This window comes from Drosophila rhopaloa, unplaced genomic scaffold (genome assembly GCF_018152115.1).
Source record: "Drosophila rhopaloa isolate 14029-0021.01 unplaced genomic scaffold, ASM1815211v1 contig_155, whole genome shotgun sequence".
In the NCBI taxonomy this organism is placed as follows: domain Eukaryota; kingdom Metazoa; phylum Arthropoda; class Insecta; order Diptera; family Drosophilidae; genus Drosophila; species Drosophila rhopaloa.
The window spans coordinates 6,086,327-6,097,459 of record NW_025335034.1 but is presented as its reverse complement, the minus strand read 5'-3'; the positions used below and the strand labels follow the sequence as shown (position 1 = coordinate 6,097,459).

The window sequence follows — 11,133 nt, the reverse complement described above, 5'->3', positions numbered from 1 at the left end:
GTAGGTCGGATTGATTGGCCAAAAATAAAATCCATAGAAAATCCCAACTTCCTAACTTAACAAACACCAAAGTTATGGCATTTCCGATCAATCAGTTATATGGCAGCTATAGGATATAGTCGGCCGATCCTTATGAAATTTGGTGGGTCGGATTGATTGGCCAAATATAAAACCCATAGAAAATCCCAACTTTCTAACTTTACAAACACCAAAGTTATGGCATTTCCGATCAATCAGTTATATGGCAGCTATAGGATATAGTCGGCCGATCCTTATGAAATTTGGTAGGTCGGATTGATTGGCCAAATATAAAACCCATAGAAAATCCCAACTTTCTAACTTTACAAACACCAAAGTTATGGCATTTCCGATCAATCAGTTATATGGCAGCTATAGGATATAGTCGGCCGATCCTTATGAAATTTGGTAGGTCGGATTGATTGGCCAAATATAAAACCCATAGAAAATCCCAACTTCCTAACTTTACAAACACGAAAGTTATGGCATTTCCGATCAATCAGTTATATGGCAGCTATAGGATATAGTCGGCCGATCCCGGCCGTTCCGACTTATATACTGCGTGCAAAGGAAAGAAGGGTGTGTGCAAAGTTTCAATCCGATAGCTTTAAAACTGAGAGACTAGTTTGCGTAGAAACAGACAGACGGACAGACGGACAGACGGACATGGCTATATCAACTCAGGAGGTGATCCTGATCAAGAATATATATACTTTATAGGGTCGGAGATGTCTCCTTCACTGCGTTGCACACTTTTGACCAAAATTATAATACCCTCTGCAAGGGTATAAAAAACTTATTCCCGTTCCACTACAAAACACGTGACCCTTGAGCTTAAAACACAATGTTTAACATATCGGCTATTTTTTGTAAATAACTATTATCGTATGTTAATATTTATCTATTTCATTTAAATTTAAAGATTTTTTGAGTTATGATACGTTGCCTTTACTAGCTACCCTTTTACTTTGCCTGTGCACATAAAACATTTCATTCATCACGGAATGCGTATGCTGTGAACAAATATCCAGCTGTATTCAATGTCGCGTAATTACAAATACAAAATATATATGCGCGCAAAAAATTCATTGGAAACTTTCCACAATTACTTTTAGCTGGCGGTGCAACTTCTTGTTGAATTCCTCCGACAGCAACTGGCGGTCCACGGAAAGTGGGGTCCCACTGTCCTTTATATCGCCAGTGGTCCTTTTGGTGACCTCCCGCTCCTCCAACGATTGCCAATTAGATTCTGATGCGGTCACCTCCTCCACCAAGGGCTGCCATTCGGGACCCTCGGAGTAGGACTTGGAAAAGCTCCGCAGAAATTGCTCGGCCAAGAGTGCTATTCGATCGTTCCGTCTGGGAGCACAATCTTCGTCGAACGCCCTTGATCGGCGGGTGAAGATCACGCTGGGCTTGTAGCTGAGGATGCTGGACTCAATGGAGCGCCGGGACTTGAGCCCGCTGGAAGCGCTGATGGAACAGCTACTTCTTCTGGTGGTCAGCGCTGCCGCCATCAACTTGGCCCGGATCTGCTCCTCATCATCGGTCAGCGTGATGTCCAGGAAGTCGGCATCGTCGTCAAGAACGACAGCAGAACCCTCGAAATCCTCCGGAATCTCCATTAGGGCCTCATCAGCATCGTATATCGTGAGACTCAGGGGGCTTTTTGGTTTAACTTCATCTCTTTCCTTAGACTGTACTGACTCTTCATCGAAAATCTTATATTGACCTAATTTATCTAAAGACACATCTTCCCCATTTTCATGATTAAACCCTTGACCATCTTCAATATATTCCTGGGAAGAATAAAGCGGATTTATACGTAAAGTGTTTCCATTGTTGCGAAAAATACTTACTTCGTCATCGGTTGATTTCCGGGCAAGTTGATTTCCTTCTTCAGTGATTACTTCTTCACTGGTGACCGTTTGATCATAATCATCAGAAAAGTTTTCCATTTCATCGGATATCTTGGTCTCCTGGCCATATTCATCACTAAATTCTTCACCTCTATCGTATGTCTTGAAACCAACAAATTTAGTTAGCTCATCATCGAATGTATATTCATATAGATCGTTTTGTATTCGAACTTCGTCTTCAGTCATACAATGATCTTTATTTATTGTTTCATCCAATCCCTCGTTTATCTCCATGTCCTGTAAATTGTGATTTCCCTTGCATTTAAGCTCTTCATCATACCGGATTGGAACAAGATTATTGACGCCTAATATTTTGCCTTCTCCAGCGCTCAGCAAACCACCTTTATGACTTTCAAACTCATATGGAACTCCATGGTCCATATTTAGAAAACTACTCGGCCTTCCGTTAGAGCAATCCTCGATCTCATCTCCACTGGGATATTGCACCCCAACGGAGGCACTTGATCTGCCAAGCCAACCCTTCCTCACTTTCTCGGTGCCAGTTTCGCGGTGAAGGTCCTGGTAGTCGTGCATTCTCCGCCTCGTCTTGATGTTAATGGGACTATTTCCACGATCTTGATACGTCTTGGGCACACTCCTCTGGCGACGATAATGATGATGATGACGATGGCGTGTGCTGCTGCTCGAAAGATAATCTCTTTGTGAGCCAGATTGCGGTGTCGCAGTAGTTTGAATGCCAGCGCTTGTGTCACTTTTGCAAACTGCAGGGTAATCGTTCCCATCAGTCACCTCAGAATCGTATTTTCTTGATCTCGAACAAACCGAGCTAGTCCTGAAAGCTGAAGTCTCGTGCTTGCACAAGTATGATCTATTACAATCATCAGAACACCTATTTTCCGACCAATGCGAATAGGGTTTTCGCGATTCTTGATTTCTATGCGAACACCATCTTTCTGTACGCTCTAATTTATTTACAAGTCGTTTGGATCGCTTTAGTCTAAGATCTTTAGCTATTTCTTCCCCATGAGTATGTGGTCCCTCCAATTCGCTGAAAGGACTCCTCGCTTTGTTTAAAATACATTTCTCTTGATTGTCATTTATGTTCCCGATCCGTCCTTGTTTCAAACGATTTTCGTACTCCTGGGATCTCTTTGCCAAGTTGCTGGAAGACTCCGATCCCAGGCTGCTCTCATAGTGCCCACTTCCGAGTTCCCTAGACCCAGATTTTTGAAGAGACCTATGTAGCTTGGATTTGTTTATGTTGTAGGTTCGACAAGCCCACTCTGCCTTTTGTTGTCGTTCCTTGGACTCCTCGAAGATTTCGCTGTAGATCTGACTAAAGCTCTTGGAACGATCAGTGGACTGTTGGCTTATCTGAGACCTACAATGAACATCGTCCTGTTCACTTGAGAGGTATTCAATGTCCTTGGGTGTATCTTCGAACTCTTCCTCTGAAAAGTCTTCATCCCTTGAATGCTTACTTTGTTCCTGGCTCTTGTGAGAAAAGTTTGATTTTAATATCTTTTCTTTTAAGTTCCTGGTATAGCTGTGTAAATCGGAGCGTCTACAGCTTTTTTTGGGGGATCCTCTTCGGATTTGCCTTCGGAGAAGAATCGTTTTGATTTCTGAGAAACTTTATTTCGGTCAATACTGCTGCGATCTTCACTTGAGAAAGGCTCATTCTGATCCTTTGAGGATACGCTGCCAGAGCTCAGCTTGTGCTTACCATGACGGAACTTGTGTCGGGGTTGAGGATTAATGGTCAATTAGAGGAAATTCGGTGTTTCCGCTTACCATTTCTAATCGAATCTCTTCTTAGGTGTAGCTGCGTGGAGAGTGGGAAAACAAACTGACATCTATTGCAAGGCAACTCCGACTATCCAGAACTCTCTAGATTTCCCCACTGCACAGACCTTGCTTTCAGCAGGCCCATCAATTACTGGGCCAACTCAACTTGGCAGCCACAATGGAGCCAAGTGGCCATGTGGACCGCTGGCCCGAAAAACAAAACTCAATTAGCTAAACCAACGAAAACTCAATCACCATCTCGAGAACTTCACATTGCCCACACACAACGACCCGCCGAAAAGTGGAAAAAGTGCATCAAGTTCGGGCAGGGACATGGAGATGGACGGGAATGGAGATGGGGCGGATTTTTGGGGCAGTGCAACTGCGGCCCCATTAGTGTCACTTAGCAGCTAATTATGCTGCGCCTGAGAATTACTTTTTAATTTGTTGCTCTGCGCCCCGCACCAAAATAAATAAACGCGCGCGCCAATAACTTCGAGTGGTTATCGCGGCCAGAGGGGAAAAAGAGGGAGCCACCGAAACTCAAGTGGCAAATATTTCCACTGGAGTTTTGGCAGCCAGCCTGGCTGCTTAGGTTCCTGGTCTTCGGTCCTCGGTCCGCGGTCCTCGGTCCTCCAATCTCCGAGCTCTGAGCTTTGGCTCCCTATCCCTACTTTTTCTGCCGGCGCGTGCTGTGGGCGTTCACCTTAATTTGTGCGCTGCCTAAGGGCTCGCCACCTCGGAACCTTCGGAACTTGGACGCTTTGGAATTCTGGTGGCAAAATGGGCGTGTGCAGACAAAGAAATTATGTTGTTGGTCCCGCCATGGTCGAGACTTTAACAGAGGATTGCCAAAATTGAAATGGAACGGGTTTGTATAAATAGAGCAAGAATTTTTAAATTTAAAACCAATTTTAAATTAACAAGAAAGATAAAGTGTGCATTGAAACCTACAATTTCTTAATATTTGATGGCTTTCAGCGGAATATATTTTATGTATAATTTAGGGGCATTTACCTAAATTTTTTAATATATTTTTAGGTATCTAAAATGAGTATGCTGCGATTTATATTATATTAAAAATCGATATTTAATAGCATTTTGTAAACACCTTAGTGAGTGGTTTCAAAATTGCAGAGACTTTTTCAATAGGTTTGTTTTCTTTTTAGAGCGTATAAGAGCTTATAACTAACAATATATTTCCTTTCCTTTTTTCACCGTACAAATACATTTATTTTAAATATAAAATTAGTATTAATTCCTTTCTCACACTGCCTTAATGGACAACTCCCAAAACCTTGTTTCTTGATTAATATTGATATTTATTTCCAATGCAAGTAAATTTATTCGCTAATATATTTTATTTAAACTCAACTTTCCTTCACATGCTCCTAAGATCGATGGCGCTTGTTTACCTTTTGATCTTCACGCCTTTGGTGGCACACGACTCCAGTCGCTTTCGCCATGTCCCAAGTGTTAATTAGACAAAAACTAATTAAACATTTTGCGCACACTCGCTCCAAATGGGGAACTGGATTCAGCGAGTGGAGGGGGGACAACGGCGCCACATCACCAGGGACAAAGTCGCCTCAATCAGCGAAGGAAGGGAGTTGAGGTACTAGGATCCAACGATCAACTGGGGCCAAAAGCGGCAAAGACACATTTATTAAAGTCGCTCGGGGCATAAATCGTTGAATGACAAGCGACAAACGTCCGAGTTACATTCTGTGCGGTGCGATTGATACGACAATCGAGCGATCACCGATCGATGGAAGCCTGCGGATGGACGATGATGATGATGGGTAATTAAAAATTGATCACGTTTAACAAACTGCTACCGAAACAATATATCACAAATGATCAGCACAGGCAGGAGGAGGACTTGACAAAGTCACAAAACTTGAGCAGTTTCGATCGATTCGGTTGTATGGACATATCGATCTGGTTGAGCTGCCACATTAAGTCAAAGCTCTGGTTACATTTCATCTCTCGGCTGCAGCTACAGCTTCGGCTATGCGTTTTTGTGTGTGATTTTCCCTACCCTTTTGCCGATCGGGCCATCAATAATTCATTACGCTTGAGTGATCTATTCGGCGAAGGGGCCAATCCATCGATCGTTCGTTCGTTTGTTCGCTGGTTCCTTGGTTCCTTGGATCGATCGCGAGAAAAAAGATATTCCGCCTGTCAGTCGGGGCCCTGGCCAGGGTACAAGTGTTTCTTTTTGTTCCCCTCCTTTTGAAAGCAAAATTGTGCCATAAATATAATGAATACATATTTGGGAGGGCACGGAGAGGAGCCAGAACAATGGAACCGCTGAGGTTCCGCTCATTATTAGCCAAGAATTGAAGGACCCTTCAGGCGGAGTGTTGGTTTTTGTACAATCGCAGGCGACTTTTGATGGAACACCGCCGCAGACGGTTATTGATGGACGAGTGAAATGCGGTAGGGCAATGGATCACCGATCGGCCACCATCCCGAGATCCCCTCTCCCCAACACCCACTCCCCGAATCCCTCGCAAGACCTCAAACTTTACGCAAACTTTAACCCTTGAGAGATTTGCGCTGAGGTGTTGGATAAAACATAAAGTTCGTGTGAATGCCGACACGTTGTGACAATTGTTTGACAACAACGACCGCAGAACGAACAACAAAAGACATGGAGAACTATGAAAAGGTCGTCAAGAGACTGGGCCGCATGACTCGCCCACACAATCATCGATAAAGTTTTTCGCCTTTCCCCGCGGTTTTCTGTAAAACGTGCCACGAGTCGCCCGCGAACATTCAAAATATGCAAATGCCACAAGGGTAAACAGCCAGCACAAGTAAACACAAACAGATACTGGCTGCGGCTCAAAAACCGAACCAATCCAATCCAAACCCGTCATCTAGCATCGGTGGACTTTGGGTCTGTTTCGTGGTATATTTTTCCGCTTTCCTCTGTTCCTCGAAATCTCGCAGAAATTATAATAATAAAAAATGTAATCTGGCTAATGATAATGACAGCCGAGACAAATTTTGACAAATTTGGAATTTGTTCTCCACCCAAATTTTTTCGCGATTAGTCGTCTACATGAACACGTTTTCCATTTCGTCCAATTAAATACTTTTTATAGAAAAAAGGCCAGTTCTTAGAAAAATAAAAGTTAAGCTACGAACGGACATTGAAAGTAAATTATTATTTTTTACTTTTACTTTCCGAAATATTTTTCTTATCCGAACTTTAGGCGGTCATTTAATTCATTCTGTTTTTGCTTTAAATGTCTAAGTACCGGTCAAAAATAATAAAGTAAAAATAAATATAAAAGTTCGGAATGTTTGTTTAAATTACAATTTTATTGCGAGTCCTAGCCCAATTTATATACACATTCCTGGTTTTGGACCATCTTTTATTTGTTGTCCCATTACTTTGGACTAATTGCTAATAACATAGACATATACCAATAAAAAGCTATCGTTTAGGTAACCTTCAGTGAAAAAATAATAATTGACGCAATGATAGGCTACAGACGGTACCGGTTCATTAACAGAATGATTTGGTTCCTAAAAAAATCCTTTTAAAAACAGTTAGGTTAATACTCCAGCGGGCACTCGCAAGTACTCCCCCCACCATAGCCGTTTCCCCTATTCCCTATTCAACCCCACCTACCCCGATGTCCATCAGTTTGGATCTGCGCCAGTTGCTCGTCCAGCGTTGTTCTTGTTACTCGGCCTGGAACAACACCAGTGCTTATTGATATCGTGCTTATTGATCTTGTTTGGCGATAAGTCTGCGCCCAAATACTTATATATATAAATATTTTCATCGTCGGGCTTAAGCTCCACTTCCATGGAAGTTGATTGTATAAAAGCGGAGAGGACAGAAACAAAGACTCCAGCTTTGCATTGCCATTAGAGGCGATCTTCGGACTTGGCCAGTAGTTGGATTGGATTCTTTTAAATGTATTTTTTGCAGGCTCGCCTTTTGCAGTTGAACTCGAGGTTGAGTCCGAGATCAGGACGAGGATGGGGATGAGGATGAGGATGAGGACTGGGGCACATGTGGCCAAACATTCTCACACGACCAGCTGTGGAATGGCGAAGAGAACCTCGAACCCGACCTGAACTAAAACTGGGACTCAACGATTGCGGTCTTTTCTCCTAGACCGCAACTATAAATTTCATAAACAGCTCTGCCTTTGCCTTTCGACCGCCTTTTAGCTGAAGGTCTTTGCAGTTCCGCGAATTAATATTCGTGTGATTTTTTATCGTTATTTGATTTCGACCAAATTTACTGACCATGTGATTCAAAGTTCCCGAAGGAATGATTGCACTTGCAGGTGGTGAAAGCCACTGAGAGCTTTATAAATCCAAATCATAAAATACGTTTCAGCTAATAGGATGAAGATATATGAGTGGGAAACAAAGTTCACAAGAGAAGCGTTGTATCTTTGGTACTCGTTACCAAACCCACGGAATTTTAAATCCCGAATTTTTAACATGCTGTTAAGAATATACAATTAAATAAGTTTCATGCCTTGTTAGAAATCATATTTTAATCGATTGTGTTTAACGTTCTGAAACCTCAGTTTCTCAGTTGTTTTGTTACGGACAATTTGAACTCTGACATATAATTTTTTGTATAATTATAATAATAAATTTAAGGCTTACAGATTTTATTACCATGGGAATATTGAAGTTTTTCTGACAGGCATGTAATTTTAATTAAGAAATCATGTATTATATTAAAATATTTAATCACTTGAAAATTAGGAAAATATAGTCTTCTTGAGTCGCTCATTCCCTATAATCCGTCTAAGATATCCTATAAACCCTTCACCCCATTAACTTTCACAAAGATGCCCACAAACATGTGTCAAGCCATTGCCATAAATGTCCGAACGATTAACATGCGCCCCAAGTGGCAAGACCCATATGCCCAAGTGGCCCCAGGATAGTCATTAAGCGACTGAGCCTCAACTTTAACCTTTTTAATGGCAGCCCGCATCATAAAAGCCCTCTGCACCCCCTCATCACCCTCTGGAATACCTGGCAAATTAGCCAAAGTCGTAAACGGAGGAGGAGATGGGTGTAATTATGCAAAACATATATTTACGTATACGTGCAGATGGATTGGACATCAAGAGGCGTTTGCAGAAATTAACTTATTAATTCTGAAAGTTGGAATTTCAATTTCCCCGATTCGCGGATCGATTTCGCCTGCCCTTTTTTATGGGCTGCAACGTTTTAGTTATTAATTTCATTCGCAAACGAAGCCAAACACACACGGCGTATGCGGAATGTCTCAGCGCCTAATGAGGATGGGGTGAGAGGGCGGGGGAGGGGGGCCAAGGGACGCGGGGTGATCGCAAACAGCAGCTCGTAATTTAATATTTCATGGCGCCAGCAGCACTATAAAAAACGCAGCAGCCTCGAGACCAGCTCCAAAATGAAATGACTTAAGCTGCACCATTCATTATGACAACACGACGTTGGCCGGGGACCTAAAAACTCGGAACATACACTTAAAAAAAAACAGTCTGAAGTGAAGAAATTATTTCGAGTACTACAAATATTTTTTTAATAGGAAAACATCTTATTTTAATGAACTCCTTCGACATTCGAATCCAAACACTTAAGTTACTTCCAGCCGGGAATGATATTAAGACGGTCAATAACTTTTTTTTACTCCAAGAGTAAACGGGGTAAATTGTATTCATTAAATAGTTTAAATTCAAAAGCACATGCATTGTCAAAAATGTACCTAGACGCTTAGATGTTTAAATGGATCATTTATATCTTAAAGTGTTTTTTTTAAACAAAAATTAATTAATTATTGAATACTAAGCATTAATTTTTTTATGTGTGGCCAAGAACCTGGCGCAGAACCCCGCCAGACAGGCGCGGGCGGGGGGGTCACACATTCCCCAGGCTTTTTGCAGATTTGCTGCTGCTTCATCTTCATCATCTTTTGGTTATCTTAGAGGGTCCCTCGGTCGCACAGTAAAAAAATGTCTACGCCAAACACAAATTTTGTGTTGAGATTGCGATCATTTCGCTGATATGGCCCCGCCCCCTGCGCCCAACGCCCCCTTCGCCCCCGAAAGCTCCAGCATTTGGCATTCAGGCGTGTGCGCAGGCGCAATCCGCGAATCGATTCACCCCTCCTCCCCCTCCACCGTTCACCCCTGCACAGCCAACAAACAGAATAACAACAAAAACCGAGGTGGAACAACGCGTGACGCAAAAATACCAAACACATAACATTTGACTGTTGTTCTGGTTACCCTTTCATACCTGCAAGCACTGAGCGAAAAATATGACGTTATTCGGACATTCAATCGGGAACCAAATTTTCAACTAATTCGATCAACAAGATGTTTCAAAAAAATTTGTTTTACACGACACTAATGCAAAAACTTTGTTGTGCCGAATCAGAAGTTTTCAAAATCAATGATGTTTTGGTTTACAATGCAATCATTAATTTAATCAAATATATATTAGGGTTTCATAAGTCCATCGTCAACCCATTAGGTCAGCCTTTTAAGTTTTCTTAAATTTCGTATAAGATTTAAAATATATCAATTACATTTTTTTAGTTGAATCATTAATATTATCTACTTGTTTTAGTTATTAACTGCAGCACTTTTTAACATGATTTATAAATAAAATATATATCAGAAATTGTTTTAAATCCGAATCAATAAAATAAAATATTGTTTTTGGAGCTACAAACCTAAGCAAACTCTCGATTTTCTAAAAATATTCGTCGAACTCTAATTGGAATAAGAGGAACATTCCATACCTCTGCTTAACGAATAGCAGACAGACGATGAAATCGCATTATGTTGAATGCTGAATGAATGATATTTTATGCTTTACTTGCAAATCTGTGGGTTTCGCGATGATTGTTTTTGTTTGTTGTTTTTATTTATTTTTTAACTCCTTTGCCTCGGTTCGCCCAATGCCCATAAACGTAATGTGTACGAAATTGTGAACATGTGGGAACTTTTTCGCGTTTCAGTTTCGGTTTGAGTTTTGAGTTTGGTTTTATTTTGATTTTATTTCATATGCTGGTTGGCTGGTTGTTTGGCAGTTTGGTTGTTTGGTTGTTTGGTGGTTCGGTGGTTTGGTTGGCTGCATTGGACAACATCGATGACTGCGATTGCGTCTGCCACTCCGGCCCTCCCCAGATCCTCAGATCCCCGACTGCCACCTCCACCTCCACCTCCACCTCCTTCTCCGGCTCCATCTGGGTCTGGTCTCAGCTTTTTGGTGTTGTTATGTCGTACTCATTTCGCTTTTGATTTATGCAGCATACCCTTTCTAAATAATAAATAAAATATGAAATATGTCGTATTTCTCTCCGGGTCGTTCTGCCCCTCGCGGCTTGAAGAAGAACAGATCTTCGGTTTCGGCAACCCCACCTGAATGTTCCTGAGATCCAGGTCCTGGGCAGCAGTTGGTGTCG

At 41.8% G+C, this 11,133-nt stretch overlaps 1 protein-coding gene across 1 annotated transcript; it reads right to left on the bottom strand.

The window, feature by feature from the left end:
• Positions 1 to 1,037: 1,037 nt before the first annotated feature.
• On the bottom strand, positions 1,038 to 10,914 carry LOC108039505. The gene is made up of 3 exons (XM_044457098.1): positions 10,814 to 10,914; positions 1,878 to 3,531; positions 1,038 to 1,817 (listed from the first exon to the last, which is right to left on the bottom strand). The coding sequence occupies exons 1-3, from the start codon at positions 10,912 to 10,914 to the stop codon at positions 1,104 to 1,106; spliced, it is 2,469 nt and encodes an 822-aa protein (XP_044313033.1). The 3' UTR covers positions 1,038 to 1,103.
• Between the last annotated feature and the right edge of the window lie 219 nt (positions 10,915 to 11,133).